Source organism: Diabrotica virgifera, chromosome 10 (assembly GCF_917563875.1).
Source record: "Diabrotica virgifera virgifera chromosome 10, PGI_DIABVI_V3a".
In the NCBI taxonomy this organism is placed as follows: Eukaryota; Metazoa; Arthropoda; class Insecta; order Coleoptera; family Chrysomelidae; genus Diabrotica; species Diabrotica virgifera.
Window position 1 is genome coordinate 147,641,521 of NC_065452.1, and position 15,144 is coordinate 147,656,664.

Sequence of the window (15,144 nt, forward strand, 5' to 3'; positions counted from 1 at the left end):
TTTTATTCCATAAGTGCCTTCTATATTAATCTAATTATCTTGTCATTTACCATTTGCATTTTATTTTTTTAGTAATTATAAAAAATTCTGTTTATAGGATATCCAACAATCAAATTCTTTGGCCCAGATGCAAAAGATTCTCCTACAGATTATGATGGCGGTCGTACATCAAGTGACATTGTTACCTGGGCTTTAGATAAGTTAGAAGAGAACATTCCAGCACCAGAAGTAACTCAAATTTTAGATGACAAGTCATTTAAGAAATTGTGTGAAGACAAACCTCTGTGTGTAGTAGCCGTTCTTCCTCACATTTTAGATTGTCAGTCTGAATGTAGAAATAATTATATTAAGATGCTTGCTGGTATTGGAGAAACATTCAAAAAGAAGATGTGGGGGTATGTATCCGTGTTTTTATAAAGGAATCTACCGTCACACAGTGGTCCAAAACCCCGAAAAGATGGACAAAATTTGAAAGCGTTTTTGATTTGCATGAAATTAGGCATCCAGGGGTTTTTGAGGTCGGTAATTACGAATCCGAAGTCTGAATTGCAACAAACAAAATGGCGGGTTTATGTATTTTAAATACCGGGTGTCCACTTATATTTTCCCCCATTTTAACTGCCTATAACTTCTAAAGGGCTCAAGATAGAAATATCGCTTTAAAATACGAAAATAAAAATGGCGGATTTTTGAAAAAACGTTGTTGACTTTTTTTTAATGGAACACCCAGTATATTTTTTTGTAAATTGAAAGAAAGGTCATTCACCTATCCAGCAATATAAAGTTTTTCAAAATCGGTTGTCAAATCACTGAGTAATTAATTTTTAAAATGAGAGGTGCAACGTGGATATCACATAAATTGATATTATGTTACGTATGGTTATGTGATTTCCACATTACATCTCTCATTTTAAAAATTAATTACCCAGTCATTTGACAACCGATTTTAAACAAATTTATATCGTTGGATAGGTAAATGACCGTTTTTTCAAGTTTTTAGGTAAATGACCATTTTTTATATCGCTTTTAAATAAAAAATGGCGGATTTTTGAAAAAAAAAACATTGACTTTTATTATTGAAACACCCAGTATATTTTTTGTAGCTTGAAAAAACGGTCATTTACTTATCCAGCGATATAAAATTTTTTAAAATCGGTTGTCAAATGACTGAACAAATAATTGTTAAAAAGAGAGATGCAATGTGGAAATCACATAACATAATATCATTTTGCTTAGTTATGTTATTTAGGTATGTAATATCCACGTTGCACCGCTCATTTTAAAAATTAATTAATCAGAGATTTGACAACCGATTTTGAAAAACTTTATATCGCTGGATAGGTGAATCCCCTTTCTTTCAATTTGCAAAAAAATATACTGGGTATTCCATTAAAAAAAAGTCAACAACGGTTTTTTCCAAAAATCCGCCATTTTCTTTTTCGTATTCGAAAGTGATATAAAAAATTCAATACATTTAGACAAAACTTTTACTAAAATAAAACATTTCAGCGAAAACCGCATTTTTCTATCTTAAGCCGTTTAGAAGTTATAGGGAGTTAAAATGGGGGAAAATATAAGTGGACACCCGGTATATGTAATACCGTCCAAATTTGATATCCAGGGGTTTTTGAGGTTGCTGATTACGAATCCCAAATCGAAATTTCAAAAAACAAAATGGCGGATGCAATCCGCTAATTTTTTATTCCAAAACTAATTTTTACTTTATTTTTCAACAATACTTTTTTTTTTTTTTTTATATAACCCCCTAATGGATTCTGCAATCTGCCGGAAGGGCAATAAGCGTTTGCTTTGACAAATGTGAGATTGACATGTAGAGTATCACTCCAGTGAGTGATCTCCTTTAAAGAACTAGCTAAATTTAAATTTAGTTTTTTTTTGACAATGAGAGTACTTATTGGTGTCTATATGTCCTTAAAAGCTAAAACTTATCTGAGTCCTGTAGACAGGTCGGCAGGTAGCAGGCGTCCAAGTCTACGCACTTCGTTGACATCAGGCACGTTTAGGCGGTTGGCCAACACGTTAGGATGCACTGACACTCTTTCACTGTAACGAACACTGAACTGGTAGATCACTTCCTTGATGGATTCCAACTTGACGTCGTGTAGAATGACCCTGTTGGGGATGTAGAAAGGTGCATCGACGATGGTTCGCAACACTTTGTTTTGGAATCTTTGAAGGATGTCAATGTTGGAATTACTGGCCGTTCCCCAAAGTTGTATACCATATGTCCACACAGGTTTGAGAATGGCCTTATACAACAGTATTTTGTTGTCCAATGATAATTTAGATTTGCGTCCAATCAGCCAATACATTTTGCTAAATTTAAGGCCCAGCTGTTTTCTTTTGGTGAATATATGTTTCTTCCAAGTCATCCGTCGGTCCAAATGCATACCAAGATATTTAGCATCGTCAGCTTGTGGGAGGTAGCAGTCATTGATTTTTACTGGTGGACATGTTTCTCTGCGTAAAGTGAATGTCACTTGTGTAGATTTCGTTTCATTAACTCTGATACGCCATCTTTTTAGCCACTTTTGGATTTTATCAAGGTTTGTCTGAAGGTTCTTTGAGGCTGAGGCCGGATTGGTGTGGGATGCCAAGACCGCTGTGTCATCAGCGAATGTTGCTACAGTGGTGGTTCTTGTTCTTGGCAGATCAGCTGTATAAAGGAGAAACAATATAGGTCCCAAGACGCTGCCTTGAGGAACGCCAGAATATATTGGATGTAATGCAGTAAGTTCACTCCCTTGTTTCACGAAGAAATGTCTGTCTGAAAGGTAGGATTTTAGTAGTAGATAGTGGGGATAGGGTAAGAGTTCTTTCAATTTAAATTGTAAGCCACTATGCCATACTTTGTCAAATGCCTGTGATATATCCAAGAAGGCTGCTGAGCAATATCTTTTACCGTTCAGATCCCTGTAGATTTGGTTAGCTAATCTGTGCACCTGCTCAATTGTTCCGTGCTTTTTTCGAAATCCGAACTGATGATCTGGAATCAATTTTTTTGAATTTATTATTATTTCGAGCCTACTGGCGTAGAGCTTTTCGAAAACTTTGGATAACATTGGGAGCAGGCTTATTGGCCTATATGAGGAGACGACTTCTGGTTTTTTTCCGGGCTTAGGGATCATGATGATTTGTGCAACCTTCCAGGTGCAGGGGAAGTAACTCGTCCGTAGCATTGCGTTGAATATGAAGGTTATAAGTTTGTAACATTTTTCAGGTAACTCTTGTAGGATTTTTCCAGAAATTAGATCGAATCCAGGTGCCTTTTTTATGTTGATTTCATGCTTTACAATGTGTTTTACTTCTTTTACAGTAAATTTATGTAGAGGCAAGTCCATTTGAAATGGGGCATCTAGGTAGTCCATTATTTCTTTTTCTTCTGCGGTGGATACCTCGGAAGGAAATGGTTTAAATACATTTTTTAGGTGCTCCGCGAAGACTTCAGCTTTTTCTTTATTGCTTCTGGCCCATGTATTGTTGAAGTTTTTGATTGGTGGATTTGGAAGTTGTTGCGTTTTGAGTTTTCTTGTTGCTTTCCATAATGAATATTCCGTTGCTTCTGTAGGTGTAAGACTTTCTAGATAGTCTTGAATGCCTTGGTTTAGCTCTTCTTGAATTAGTTGTTTCAATTCTTTGGTTACTTTATTAAGTTTCTTCTTGTTTTCACCAGTCCTTGCCTGTTGCCATTGTTTCCGTAATTGTCTTTTGACAGCAATTTTTTCTTTAATTGTAGGGGATGTTTCACTTTTGCCTAGAGGTGTTTCATAGTTTGTAGTGGCTAACCAAGATGCTTCTTGTATATTCTTTGTTAGTTTTTCGACTGCTGTTTCGATGTCTAGTACAGTTTTTAACGGTAAGTCTAGGAAAATTAAATTATCTAGTTTGTCCCGGAATATGTTCCAGTTCGTCCTACTGTTGTACAGAGAAGGTTGTTTTTCTTTATTTCTAATCTGAGAATTAACCTTTATTATTACTAAAGAGTGATCGGATGATAAATCAAAACAAGATTCTGCTGTACATTTCTTAGTATCAATACCTTTCGTGATACAAAAGTCTATGGCGTCTGGAATTTTATTACTATCTGACGGCCAATATGTTGGATCGCCTGTAGATATTTGTTGTAGATTGTTAGCCTTCATTGTTTTGACTAATTCTCTTCCTTTTGTAGTTGTAATTCGTGAGCCCCAAGTGACATGTTTAGCGTTATAGTCACCTCCTGCAAAGAACCTGGTTCCAAGTGTATTGAAAAAACCTTCAAACTGTATCTGTTTGTTATTATGTTTGGGTGGGCAGTATATGGCAGACATTGTTATATGACCGTGCTCATCCTCGATTGTAACACTAGTAGCTTGTAGGTAATTTTTGTCGAATTTCTCTCTTTCGTAATGTTTGATGTTTTCCTTTATGATTATAGCAGTACCTCCATAAGATTTGTTATCTGGATGTTTTGTGAAGTATAATTTGTATTTCGGAATACAAAGATAATTTTTATCTGTAAAATGTGATTCAGAAATCATCATTATGTCGATATCTTGCTCAATGAGGAAGGTTTTTATTTCTAACGCGTGTTGTTGTAGGCCATTGGCATTCCAGATAGCTATTTTATATTTGGGTTGTACTGTCATTAAGCTAATTTACTAACGACTGCGGTAAGTAAATTTAACATTGTCCCCATTTGCTCCATTAGTTTGGTTAACATCTCCTCTAGTTTAGCCATGTTGTTGACAGACTGGATATTTTCTGGTATTGTTTGACTGGTTTGTACTTGGTTATTTGTTACTTGGGCATATGTCATTCCAGGTTGTATATATCTGTTAGCTGTTTGTTGATTTTGTGGTAAGGCGTTGCTTTTCTCTCGTAATGCTGGATACAATTGTTGCTGTAATTGTTTGTGTACGTTGCAGCCTCTGTAATTCGCAGGGTGATTCCCTCCGCAGTTGGCGCATTTTACATGTTCATCTCTTGTTTTGCGGGAACAATCTTTCGTTTCATGTTGTCCTGCACATTTGACACATTTGAAAATCTTTCTGCAGTAAGCTTTGGTGTGACCAAAAGCTTGGCATCTAGTACATTGTGGTATTATTCTCTTGGTGTATGGAGGTTCGCATTTAACGATATTGTTTCCGAGGTTCGTAATATTATATACTTCCTTGTTATTTTCATTGGGCTTAATATCAATGTAGAACATAGGCAAGGCTATTTTTGTAATTCTATGTTTTATATTGTGGATATTTGTTGCCTCATGGCCAAGTTTTTGCAATGACTGTTTTATAGTTTCAGTATTTGTTTCGTGATGAAGTCCTCTCATCACAAATCTGAAGGTTTTCTCATTTTTTGGTCTGAAGGTATGATATTGGGTGTTTTTTTTATCCAGTTCGCTGATTAATGTATTGAAATGTTCTGCCTCAAAAACCTGAACTTTGGTGGTTTCGTGGCCAATGGTTTTAACTGTGTAGTTTGTAGTTACAGTTTGAAAACCGCATTTTTCTATCTTAAGCCGTTTAGAAGTTATAGGGAGTTAAAATGGGGGAAAATATAAGTGGACACCCGGTATATGTAATACCGTCCAAATTTGATATCCAGGGGTTTTTGAGGTTGCTGATTACGAATCCCAAATCGAAATTTCAAAAAACAAAATGGCGGATGCAATCCGCTAATTTTTTATTCCAAAACTAATTTTTACTTTATTTTTCAACAATACTGTACCTCAATCTTTTATCTACGATTTTACAATACCATACTGAAATAACTAAAGATCTACAGTCATAACAACTACTTGAATGTTGCGGCATGGTCTGTTGATTCTGCGTTGTTAACGATTCATATTGAAACTCATAGCGCAGAACGCTTGTACAAAAAATTCTCGCAAAACCAAAGGGGCAAATAGTGGCAGCTAATTTTTTTTTTGAATCTTAAAGAGAGAAATATAAGCTAAAAGATGATTGCAGTAACGTCTTGGAATTCGATGGAATAAATAACTATTTGGCTATCTGAAAATTTAATTTTTTCAAAATACACTGTGCGTCATAGAAAACGGGCACCCTAAAAAATGGGTCATTTTTGATGTCGCGTATCTCCTAAACCTGTTGTTCGATTTAAGTGATTTTTTGAATATGTTATAGCTCCATTCTTTGTCAATATCCCTGTAATAATATTTTTGCTAAACAGGTAAATTTTCATTGTATACCGGGTGTACGAATCAATCTGTGTTTTTTTCTCAAAGTTCGCAACACCCTGTTTAATATTCTAGCATTTATAAAATACTGGAATTAAAACCCAACTATAGCCTCAGGTTTTCTTAACATTCTGTTTTTTGATTCATTCGCTTATGTTGGATAATACAAAAGTTATGTACTTTAGCAACTAGGCATGCTCTTTATCAGTACAGGATGTTTCTAAAGAAGTACGACAAACTTAAGGGGTAATTCTGCATGAAAACATAATGACCGTTTGCTTTATAAACATATGTCCGCAAATGCTTCGTTTCCGACATACAGGATGTTGAATTTTTTCTTACAAACTGACGATTTATTTATTGCCCTAAAACCGGTTGAGATATGCAAATGAAATTTGGTGGGTTTTAAAACGTAGTTATTGAACATCTTTTGACATACAATTAAGAATTTTTTATTCACCATTGGCGTGCATACGAATAATATGATCGGTCAAATTACCCGTATCCGCTCCAATATTGAATATAAAATTCTTAGTTGCATGTCAAAAAATGCGCAATAACCATCTCTTAAAACCTACCAAATTTCATTTGCATATCTAAACCGGTTTTAAAGCAATAAATAAATCATCAGTTTGTAAGAAAAAATTTAACATCCCATATCTCGGAAACGAAGCATTTGCGGATATATGATTATAAAGCAAACTGTCATTATTTTTTAATGTAGAATTACCCCTTAAAGTTTGTCGAACTTATTTAGTCCCTAACACCCGTTAGACTTATAACACCCTGTACTGATGAAGGGCATGGCTAGTTGTTAAAGTACATAACTTTTGTATTATCCAACATAAGCGAATGAATAAAACAACAGAATGTTAAGAAAACCTAAGGCTATAGTTGGGTTTTAATTTCAGTATTTTATAAATGCTAGAATTGAAATTTAATAAAAAATGTTCTTCTTGGTAATAGGTATATTAGTTTAAAAAGCCCTAAAGGGCTACAAACATATGAACAAAACGTTTTCGCTCTGTAACAAGAGCATCATCAGTGTTACAAGAACATGGTGAGCCAACCAAAAAATACAAAGGTTAAAGCTTTTCAAAAAACAGACAAAAGTCTTATATAAATGAAAACATCGAAAAATCCAAAGGATGGATAAAATTCCTAAGGATACGGCCCTAGGGCAACATATGACTCGCACACGTTGTAAGTGGGTCAAAAGGTAACTAGGTCATTCTGTTATAAGAGGTGGCAGGCAACTTGTGGCAGGTGGCAGGAGTTGCCTGCCACCTCTTATAACAGAATGACCTAGTTACCTTTTGACCCACTTACAACGTGTGGGAGTCATATGTTGCCTTAAGGCCGTATCCTTAGGAATTTTATCCATCCTTTGGATTTTTCGGTTTTCATTTATATAAGAATATTGTCTGTTTTTTGAAAGGCTTTGACCTTTGTATTTTTTGGTTGGCTCACCATGTTCTTGTAACACTGATGATGCTCTTGTTACAGAGCGAAAACGTTTTGTTCATATGTTTGTAGCCCTTCAGGGCTTTTTAAACTAATATAACTTTTACCAAGAAGAAACTTTTTTATTAAATTTTACTTGTAATTAATGGTATACAGCCAACTATGGGAAGTTCTTCCTTGTGGAAATTCTAGAATATTTCACAGGGTGTTGCGAACTTTGAGAAAAAAACACGTTTGATTCGGACACCCGATATACAATGAAAATTTATCTGTTTAGCAAAAATATTATTATAGAGATATTGTTAAAGAATAAGGCTATAACATATTCAAAAAATCACTTAAATCGGACAACAGGTTTAGAAGATACGCGACATCAAAAATGACCCATTTTTTAGGGTGCCCGTTTTCTATGACGCGCAGTTTATATACTTTCTTATTACTTAACTTCAACTTAAAATCTACTAAATATAACACATATACAAATATTTTGATATTATCGGTTTTTATTAAAGATGGCTCCACGAATATCCTCCATTTTGCAGAATTGAATTTTCACACTTCGTTTTCGAGATACACGCACAAGACTGTGCGTATAAAATATTCGTTATTCTTAACTGCGCTTTTGTTCCGTACGAAGGTCAACTTTGAACTGAACTGGAAATTAAGATACAGGAGATATAGCTTTAGGATTGCCAGAACTGAATAGGGAATTTAATTCCCTTTTAGAAAATGTAATAATATTCTCGAAACGTTAAATTTTTTTTGACTTTTGGCCAGCTTTTCGGGTTTTTGGACCACTGTGCGTCAGTACTAAATATTTTTTTACGAAATTAATATTTCTCTTATAGGTCTCCTCTTATCTATGTGCTCAGAATTTACTATATATACCTCTTCCTTTAATGGGGGAGGTATTATTTTAAATGAAAGTGCATAACTGCAAGAATACTCTTAAAATTTCAGATTGATCGGATTAAAATTACAAGAGATACATAATGTTGAATATTCCTACCTTTGAGTCGCTTTGCGCGCCAGCACGCTTGAGCGTAGTGAGAAAAATTTGCAGCCCTCTCCTGCTGTCCGCAAGGAGTATTGTATCGTCTGCATATCTGAGATTATTCACTACTTACTTTACTTTACTCCTCTTAATTCCATTTGGAACATAGGGCCTCTACAGTCCACTCCATTCATCTCTGTTCCTGGCCAGGGCTTTCACCTCTTTCCATGTTAACCCATTGTCTTCTAGCTCTCTGCTAATATTTCTTTTCCAGGATGCCATTGCTCTGCCTTGTTTTCTTTTTCCAGTTGGTTGGTAATCCAGGGCTTGTTTGGTTTTATCATTTTCATTTTCCTTAATGTGTGTCCAATAAACTTCCATTTGCGTCTATTTATAGTTTTGGCTATCGGCTCTTGATTAGTTTTTCTCCAAAGTTCCTTGTTACTTATCCGACTTGGCCAATATATTTGCAATATTCGTCTAATCTAAGGCATCTATTTACAAATGTTTGAACCTTTTGTATAATCTTTTTCTCTATTTTCCAAGTTTCTGCTGCATATAGCAAAATGCTCTTTACATTTGTATTAAATATCCTGATTTTGATTTTGGTTGTTAATTTATTGGACTCGCATGTTTTCTTCAGCATATAGTATGCATTTTGGGCTTTAGTTATCCTTCCATTAATTTCCTCTTCTATTCCACCGCTAGCGTCAATTATGCTTCCCAGATAGCAAAACTTCTGTACATTTTCTACTTCTTCTCCTTCAATGAATATACCCATTTCTCTTTCCGTACTTATCTTCATAAGTTTTGTTTTTCTTGTGTTAATCTGTAATCCTATTTTTCTTGCTTCTTCTGTCACCTTTTCTGTTTTTTCTGCATATGTTGTCTTTTTTCGGACACCAGACATATATCATCCGCAAAGTCTAGATCTTCAAGCTGACCGAAAGCATTCCATCTAATTCATGTTTTATTTTTCGTTGCCTTCTTTATGACCCAGTCGATTAAGATCAAAAATATGGTTGGAGATAGAATACACCCCTGTCTGACTCCACTGTCTATGTTAATTGGTTCTGTGAGTTTCCCATTGTGCATGATTTGTGCGGTATAGTTTTCATAGAACATTTTGATAATTATTCTTATGTATTTTAATGGAATTCCATATCTCTTTAATATTTCCCACATTTTTTCTCTGTAATCCGGTCAAAAGCTTGTCTAAAATCAATGAAATTTATATAGATTTTGCTCTGCCATTCTATTGTTTGTTCTACAATGTTTCTTAATGTGTTAATATGATCTGTGCATACTTTATTACTTCTGAAGCCCGCTTGGTTTGGTCTTAACAACTGGTCTATAGTTTCTTCCATTCTTTCTAGTATCATCCTTGTCATGACTTTACTCACTGTAGAAAGTAGTGTTATTGCTCGCCAATTTTTGCAATTCGTTTGATCTCCCTTCTTGGGTATCTTTACAATTACAGTACAACCTGCCATATCCGGACCTGTCATATCCGGACCTCCCCATATCCGGACGGTTCTGCGCCGTCCGGATCTACCGAAATCTACCGAAAAAGGCAGTCCTGCTGTTGGACAACGCACTAAAAGAAGAACTAAAAGATGGCGAAATAATGTATTATAGAATCTATAAAACGTGTCTATCGACGAAAGTTATTGACGGCGTTGATTACTGGAATGTGTGAAGGAGAAACCCTTTCAGAAACTGTAAAAGAAGTAGTGGTCTTGATATCCGGATTTTTTCATATCCGGATCGGTCTGTCGCCACATTGATTCGGATATGGCAGGTTTTACTGTATACTTTTTTTCCAATCAGGTATTCTCTCCTGCCAGATTATTCACTAGTGTTCCGTTAATTGATATTCCTCCATTAATATCTTCTAGTGCCTCTTTAAACATCTCTTCTAAACATATATTAAAAAGTAGAAGGAATAGTACACATCCTTGTCGTAGTCCTCTTCTTTTTGGAATATCTTTAGATATGCGAAGCAATAAAGCACTAAAATCGGCCTTACCTCCGAAAAAAAAAAACGACAAGATGGATCTTAATAATTCTTTTTGCATTCGATTCGTGAATGCGCCAGGAAACTTTGTGACCCCGAGCCATGATATAATATTGAAAAACTGCATACAAAAAATGCATTCTTAAAGTGCATCTCAAACAGACAATAAAAAAAATTCAGAACTCGTCAATTACCGGCGGAAATGAGTTCAATTTTCTTACCCGGGGTTTTTGGGGTCGCTGAAAACGAATATGACTTCGAAAGTGATTTCCGGAGTACCTGGGGCCCAGGGTGCCTACTGTTTGCCTCGTCTTGTGGAGTTTTCGGCAGATTCATTAAAAAATTAGTCAAAAATCATTACCCGGGGTTTTTTGGGGTCGCTAACGACGAATATGACATCGAAAGTGATTTCCGGAGTACCTGGTGCCCAGGTACCTACTGTTTACCTCGTCTTGTGGTTTTTTCGGCAAATTGCTCGGAGGTTTTTGGGGTCGCTAACGACGAATATGACATCGGAAGTGATTTCCGGAGTACCTGGTGCCCAGGGTACCTACAGTTTACCTCGTCTTGTGGAGTTTTCGGCAAAAAAATTATTAAAACATTAGTCAAAAATTATTACTCTGGAAACTCAGTACTCTGGTTTTTGTGTCGCTGACGATGAATATGATATCGAAAGTGATCTACGGAGTGCCTGGTACCCAGGGTACCTACTGTTTACCTCGTTTTCTGGAATTTTCGACAAATTTATTAAAAAATTAGGCAAAATTCATTACTCGGGGGGTTTTTGTGGTCTCTTTCGACGAGTATGACATCGGAAATGATCTCCGGAGTACCTGATGCCCAGGGTAACTACTCTTTACCTCGTCTTCTGGAGTTTTCGGCAAAGTCTTTAAAATATTAGTCAAAAATCATTAGTCACGAGATAAACAGTAGGTACCCTGGGCACCAGGTACTCCAGAGATCACTTCCGATGTCATATTCTTCGTCAGAGACCCCAAAAAACCCCCAAGCAATGATTTTTGGCTAATTTTTTAATGAATTTGCCGAAAACTTCAGAAGAAGTAGGTACCCTGATTCCGGAGATCACTTCTGATGTCATATTCGTCGTTAGCGATCACAAAAATCCTCCGAGTAATTATTTTTGCCGAAAATTCCACAATACGAGGTAAACAGTAGGTACCCTGGGTACCAGGTACTCCGGAATGGAATGCACAGTTAGATTGTTTTTCTTTTGAAGTGACAGCTCTGGACAAATCTTGTACTAAGAGAAGTATGTTGTCTGAATTGGCCCGAGTGTTTGATCCTGTAGGGTTTCTAGCTCCGATGACTTTGTTCACGAAGCACCTTATCCAACGTTTATGGTTGTCCGGAATCGACTGGGATGACTCTCCTCCAGACTCAATTTGTAAAGTTTGGAACCAGTATAAGGAACAACTGTTATCCCTTGCACAGCTTGAAATACCTAGGTGTATGTTCGTGTCCAGGTATATTTGTTGTGAGGTACATGGGTTTTGTGACAGTAGTGAAAAGGGTTATGCCGCTGTTATTTATTTGCGTTTTGTTCTACCAGATGGTCAGGTTTGTGTCTTTTTTGTTTGCGCGAAGTCAAAAGTGGCTCCCATAAGAACTGTAAGCATTCCACGTTTGGAGCTGTCCGCTGCAGTTCTACTATCTAAACTCATGCAGTTTGTAGTTAGAGTATTAGATTCTAAACTTAAAATCGCAAAATTTGTAGCTTGGTCCGATTCTCAGGTAGCTCTAAGTTGGATAAAATCCTCTCCTCATCGTTGGAAAACTTTTGTTTCTAACCGGGTTTCATATATACAGGAACGCCTTTCTCCTAATAGTTGGTTTTATGTTCCTTCTGCTCAGAATCCCGCTGATTTGGCTTCCAGAGGTGTTTTACCTGCTCTAATGTTGGAGCAATCTCATTGGTTTGCAGGTCCTGAGTTTTTGTATAACACCGATCCCATTCCAGACGCTTCCTGTTGCTTTTCTGAGTGTGCTGAAATGCTTGATGAGGAGCGTACGGTAACTTTGGCTTGTGTTAATGATGATAATTTTCTTGAGAATCTATTGAATGACATTTCCGATTTCTCGTTTATACGACGACTTATAGCTTGGATCTTGAGGTGTGCTTGGAATTCAAAATTCCCCAATGATAAGAGAGAAGGTCCCTTAAGTTCAAAGGAACTTTATGAGTCGTTGATTATGCTAGTTAAATATACTCAACATCGATATTTTGAAAGGGAGTTCGAGGGAAATGTTTTTTCCAAACCTTTGCGAAAGTTGTCCTGCTTTATCGATGATCAAGGAGTATTACGGGTTGGCAGTCGTCTTAGATATTTGTCTGTTTCGATTGATAAGAAATTTCCTTGCATCCTACCTCGCGAAAGTCGATTAACTTATTTGCTGATTGATTATTACCATAAACGATACTGTCATGCTGGGCTGCGTACAGTTAGTTTTTTGCTTGCCCAGTCATTTTGGATTTTGTCTCCTAAGCGTGCTATACGCTCGGTTTTGTCAAAATGTATACAGTGTTGGAGGCCCAATCCTAGAAATTACCAACCTCCAATGGGTAACTTACCCCTAGTTAGAATTTCCCAGGTTAAACCCTTCCTGAATTCAGGTATGGATTTTGGTGGACCGTTTTATGTTGTGATGAATCGCTATCGAGGAGCTAAATCTTGTAAGGTGTATCTTTGCCTCTTTGTTTGCATGGCCACCAAAGCTCTTCATTTAGAGTTAGCTAGTGATTTATCGAGTGAGACTTTTCTCTCTGCTTTGCAGCGTTTCATAGCTCGTCGTGGTAGGGTTGATAAGTTATATTCTGATCGTGGCAGTAATTTTGTTGGCGCTGCTAAATACCTTAACCTCATGAAAAATGCTGCTTCAAATGAAAATATTTCCTTCCATTTTAATGCTGCATCTGCTGCCCACTTTGGCGGTTTATGGGAGGCGGGAATAAAGTCAGTAAAGACGCACCTAGCTCGCGTTATAGGCGATCAGATCTTGTCATATGAGGAACTAAACACGGTCGTAATTCAGATTGAATCGTATCTTAATTCTAGGCCCTTGACCCCTATAAGTTCTGATCCTAATGATTTGTCAGTTCTAACGCCGGGTCATTTTTTAAATCTAGAACCTCTTTCGGCTGTGTTTGAACCTCTTGATGGAGCGTATATTCCTGCATCTCATTTGATGAGATGGAAGTTAATAAATCAAATGCATAAAACTTTTTGGGAACGCTGGAGCAAAGAATATTTGCATACTTTGCATCAGCGCAGTAAATGGACTTCATCCGATAATTTAAAACCTATCGAACTCGGAGAGATGGTCCTTATAAAGGATGATAATATCCCTCCCTCGCAATGGCGTTTGGGACGAATATCCCAAGTATTTCCGGGACAGGATGGAATTATAAGAGTTGCAGATGTTAAGACCACAAAGGGAATTCTTCGACGCCCCCTGGTGAAGCTGTGTCCTCTGCCTATTTAAATAATTCCTTAGTTTTTTTTGTTGATCTTATTATTAGTATTATATTGTTTAATTTTTTTTTGGGATTTATTCCAAAGTGCCATGACTTAGGTTATTTTTTTTTTTAGTTTATTAGCTTGTAATAGTTTTAAAATGCACCATTTAAAGCTGCATTTTGGTGGGGGAGAATGTTGTATTTTCCTTTAAATTTGAATTAACTTATTTACACGAGGAAGGCAAATGGTCCCAACTCTAGTTATTTTGCCTTTTATCGCGATATAAAAGAGGTTTGCTTTAATGAGTGCAAAAACTGGAGCCTTGTAGTGTTCGTCAAAAGTAAGAGAAGCTAGTGCCTCTACAATCATTGGCTCGAAAGTTGCTCTACAATCAACAGCTCGTAAGTTGCCACTCAACAACGGCTCGCTCGTTTGCCGGTGTAAAAGCCTAGATGGTAAGGCTTTTTTCGTGTATGGACTTGGTGCAGTGTTAAATGCAGCTGAGGGCCCTCTTGAAGACCAAATGCAGGGATTGAATTGGTAAGTGGACCTCTTTGCGCCTCATTTAATTATTCTATTCCTTTTTTGCTCATGTTTAAGTTTTTTTATTGAACCGGTGTCAGATCTCCTTTAGAAAACAAAGAATCAGCCCCTATTTGAGATCCTAACATCAAAGATCGCACAGTGTTATTGCTCGCCAATTTTTGCAATTCGTTTGATCTCCCTTCTTGGGTATCTTTACAATTACAGTACAACCTGCCATATCCGGACCTGTCATATCCGGACCTCCCCATATCCGGACGGTTCTGCGCCGTCCGGATCTACCGAAATCTACCGAAAAAGGCAGTCCTGCTGTTGGACAACGCACTAAAAGAAGAACTAAAAGATGGCGAAATAATGTATTATAGAATCTATAAAACGTGTCTATCGACGAAAGTTATTGACGGCGTTGATTACTGGAATGTGTGAAGGAGAAACCCTTTCAGAAACTGTA

General features: G+C 36.7%; 3 protein-coding genes across 11 annotated transcripts in view; 2 read left to right on the forward strand and 1 right to left on the reverse strand.

The window, feature by feature from the left end:
- Window positions 1-15,144, reverse strand: part of LOC126893466 (protein claret segregational-like) — a 649,821-nt gene that overhangs the window by 468,837 nt on the left and 165,840 nt on the right. The window lies entirely within an intron of this gene.
- Window positions 1-15,144, forward strand: part of LOC126893469 (protein disulfide-isomerase A6 homolog) — a 504,458-nt gene that overhangs the window by 343,677 nt on the left and 145,637 nt on the right. The gene's annotated exons all lie outside the window — the stretch shown is intronic.
- Window positions 1-15,144, forward strand: part of LOC126893468 (protein disulfide-isomerase A6 homolog) — a 250,979-nt gene that overhangs the window by 18,993 nt on the left and 216,842 nt on the right. For 2 of the 5 annotated variants that reach the window (XR_007701190.1, XR_007701191.1), the window contains exon 1: window positions 8,041-14,690. The exons of 2 other annotated variants lie outside the window; for them this stretch is intronic. Coding sequence is in view for 1 of the 3 variants with exons in the window: in XM_050663712.1 (XP_050519669.1) it covers window positions 98-395 (298 nt within the window). In the remaining 2 variants the exon portion in view is untranslated. Of the gene's footprint in view, window positions 1-97; window positions 396-8,040; window positions 14,691-15,144 lie in introns of those variants that run through there. One more of the 5 variants, XM_050663712.1, reaches the window with a different exon arrangement.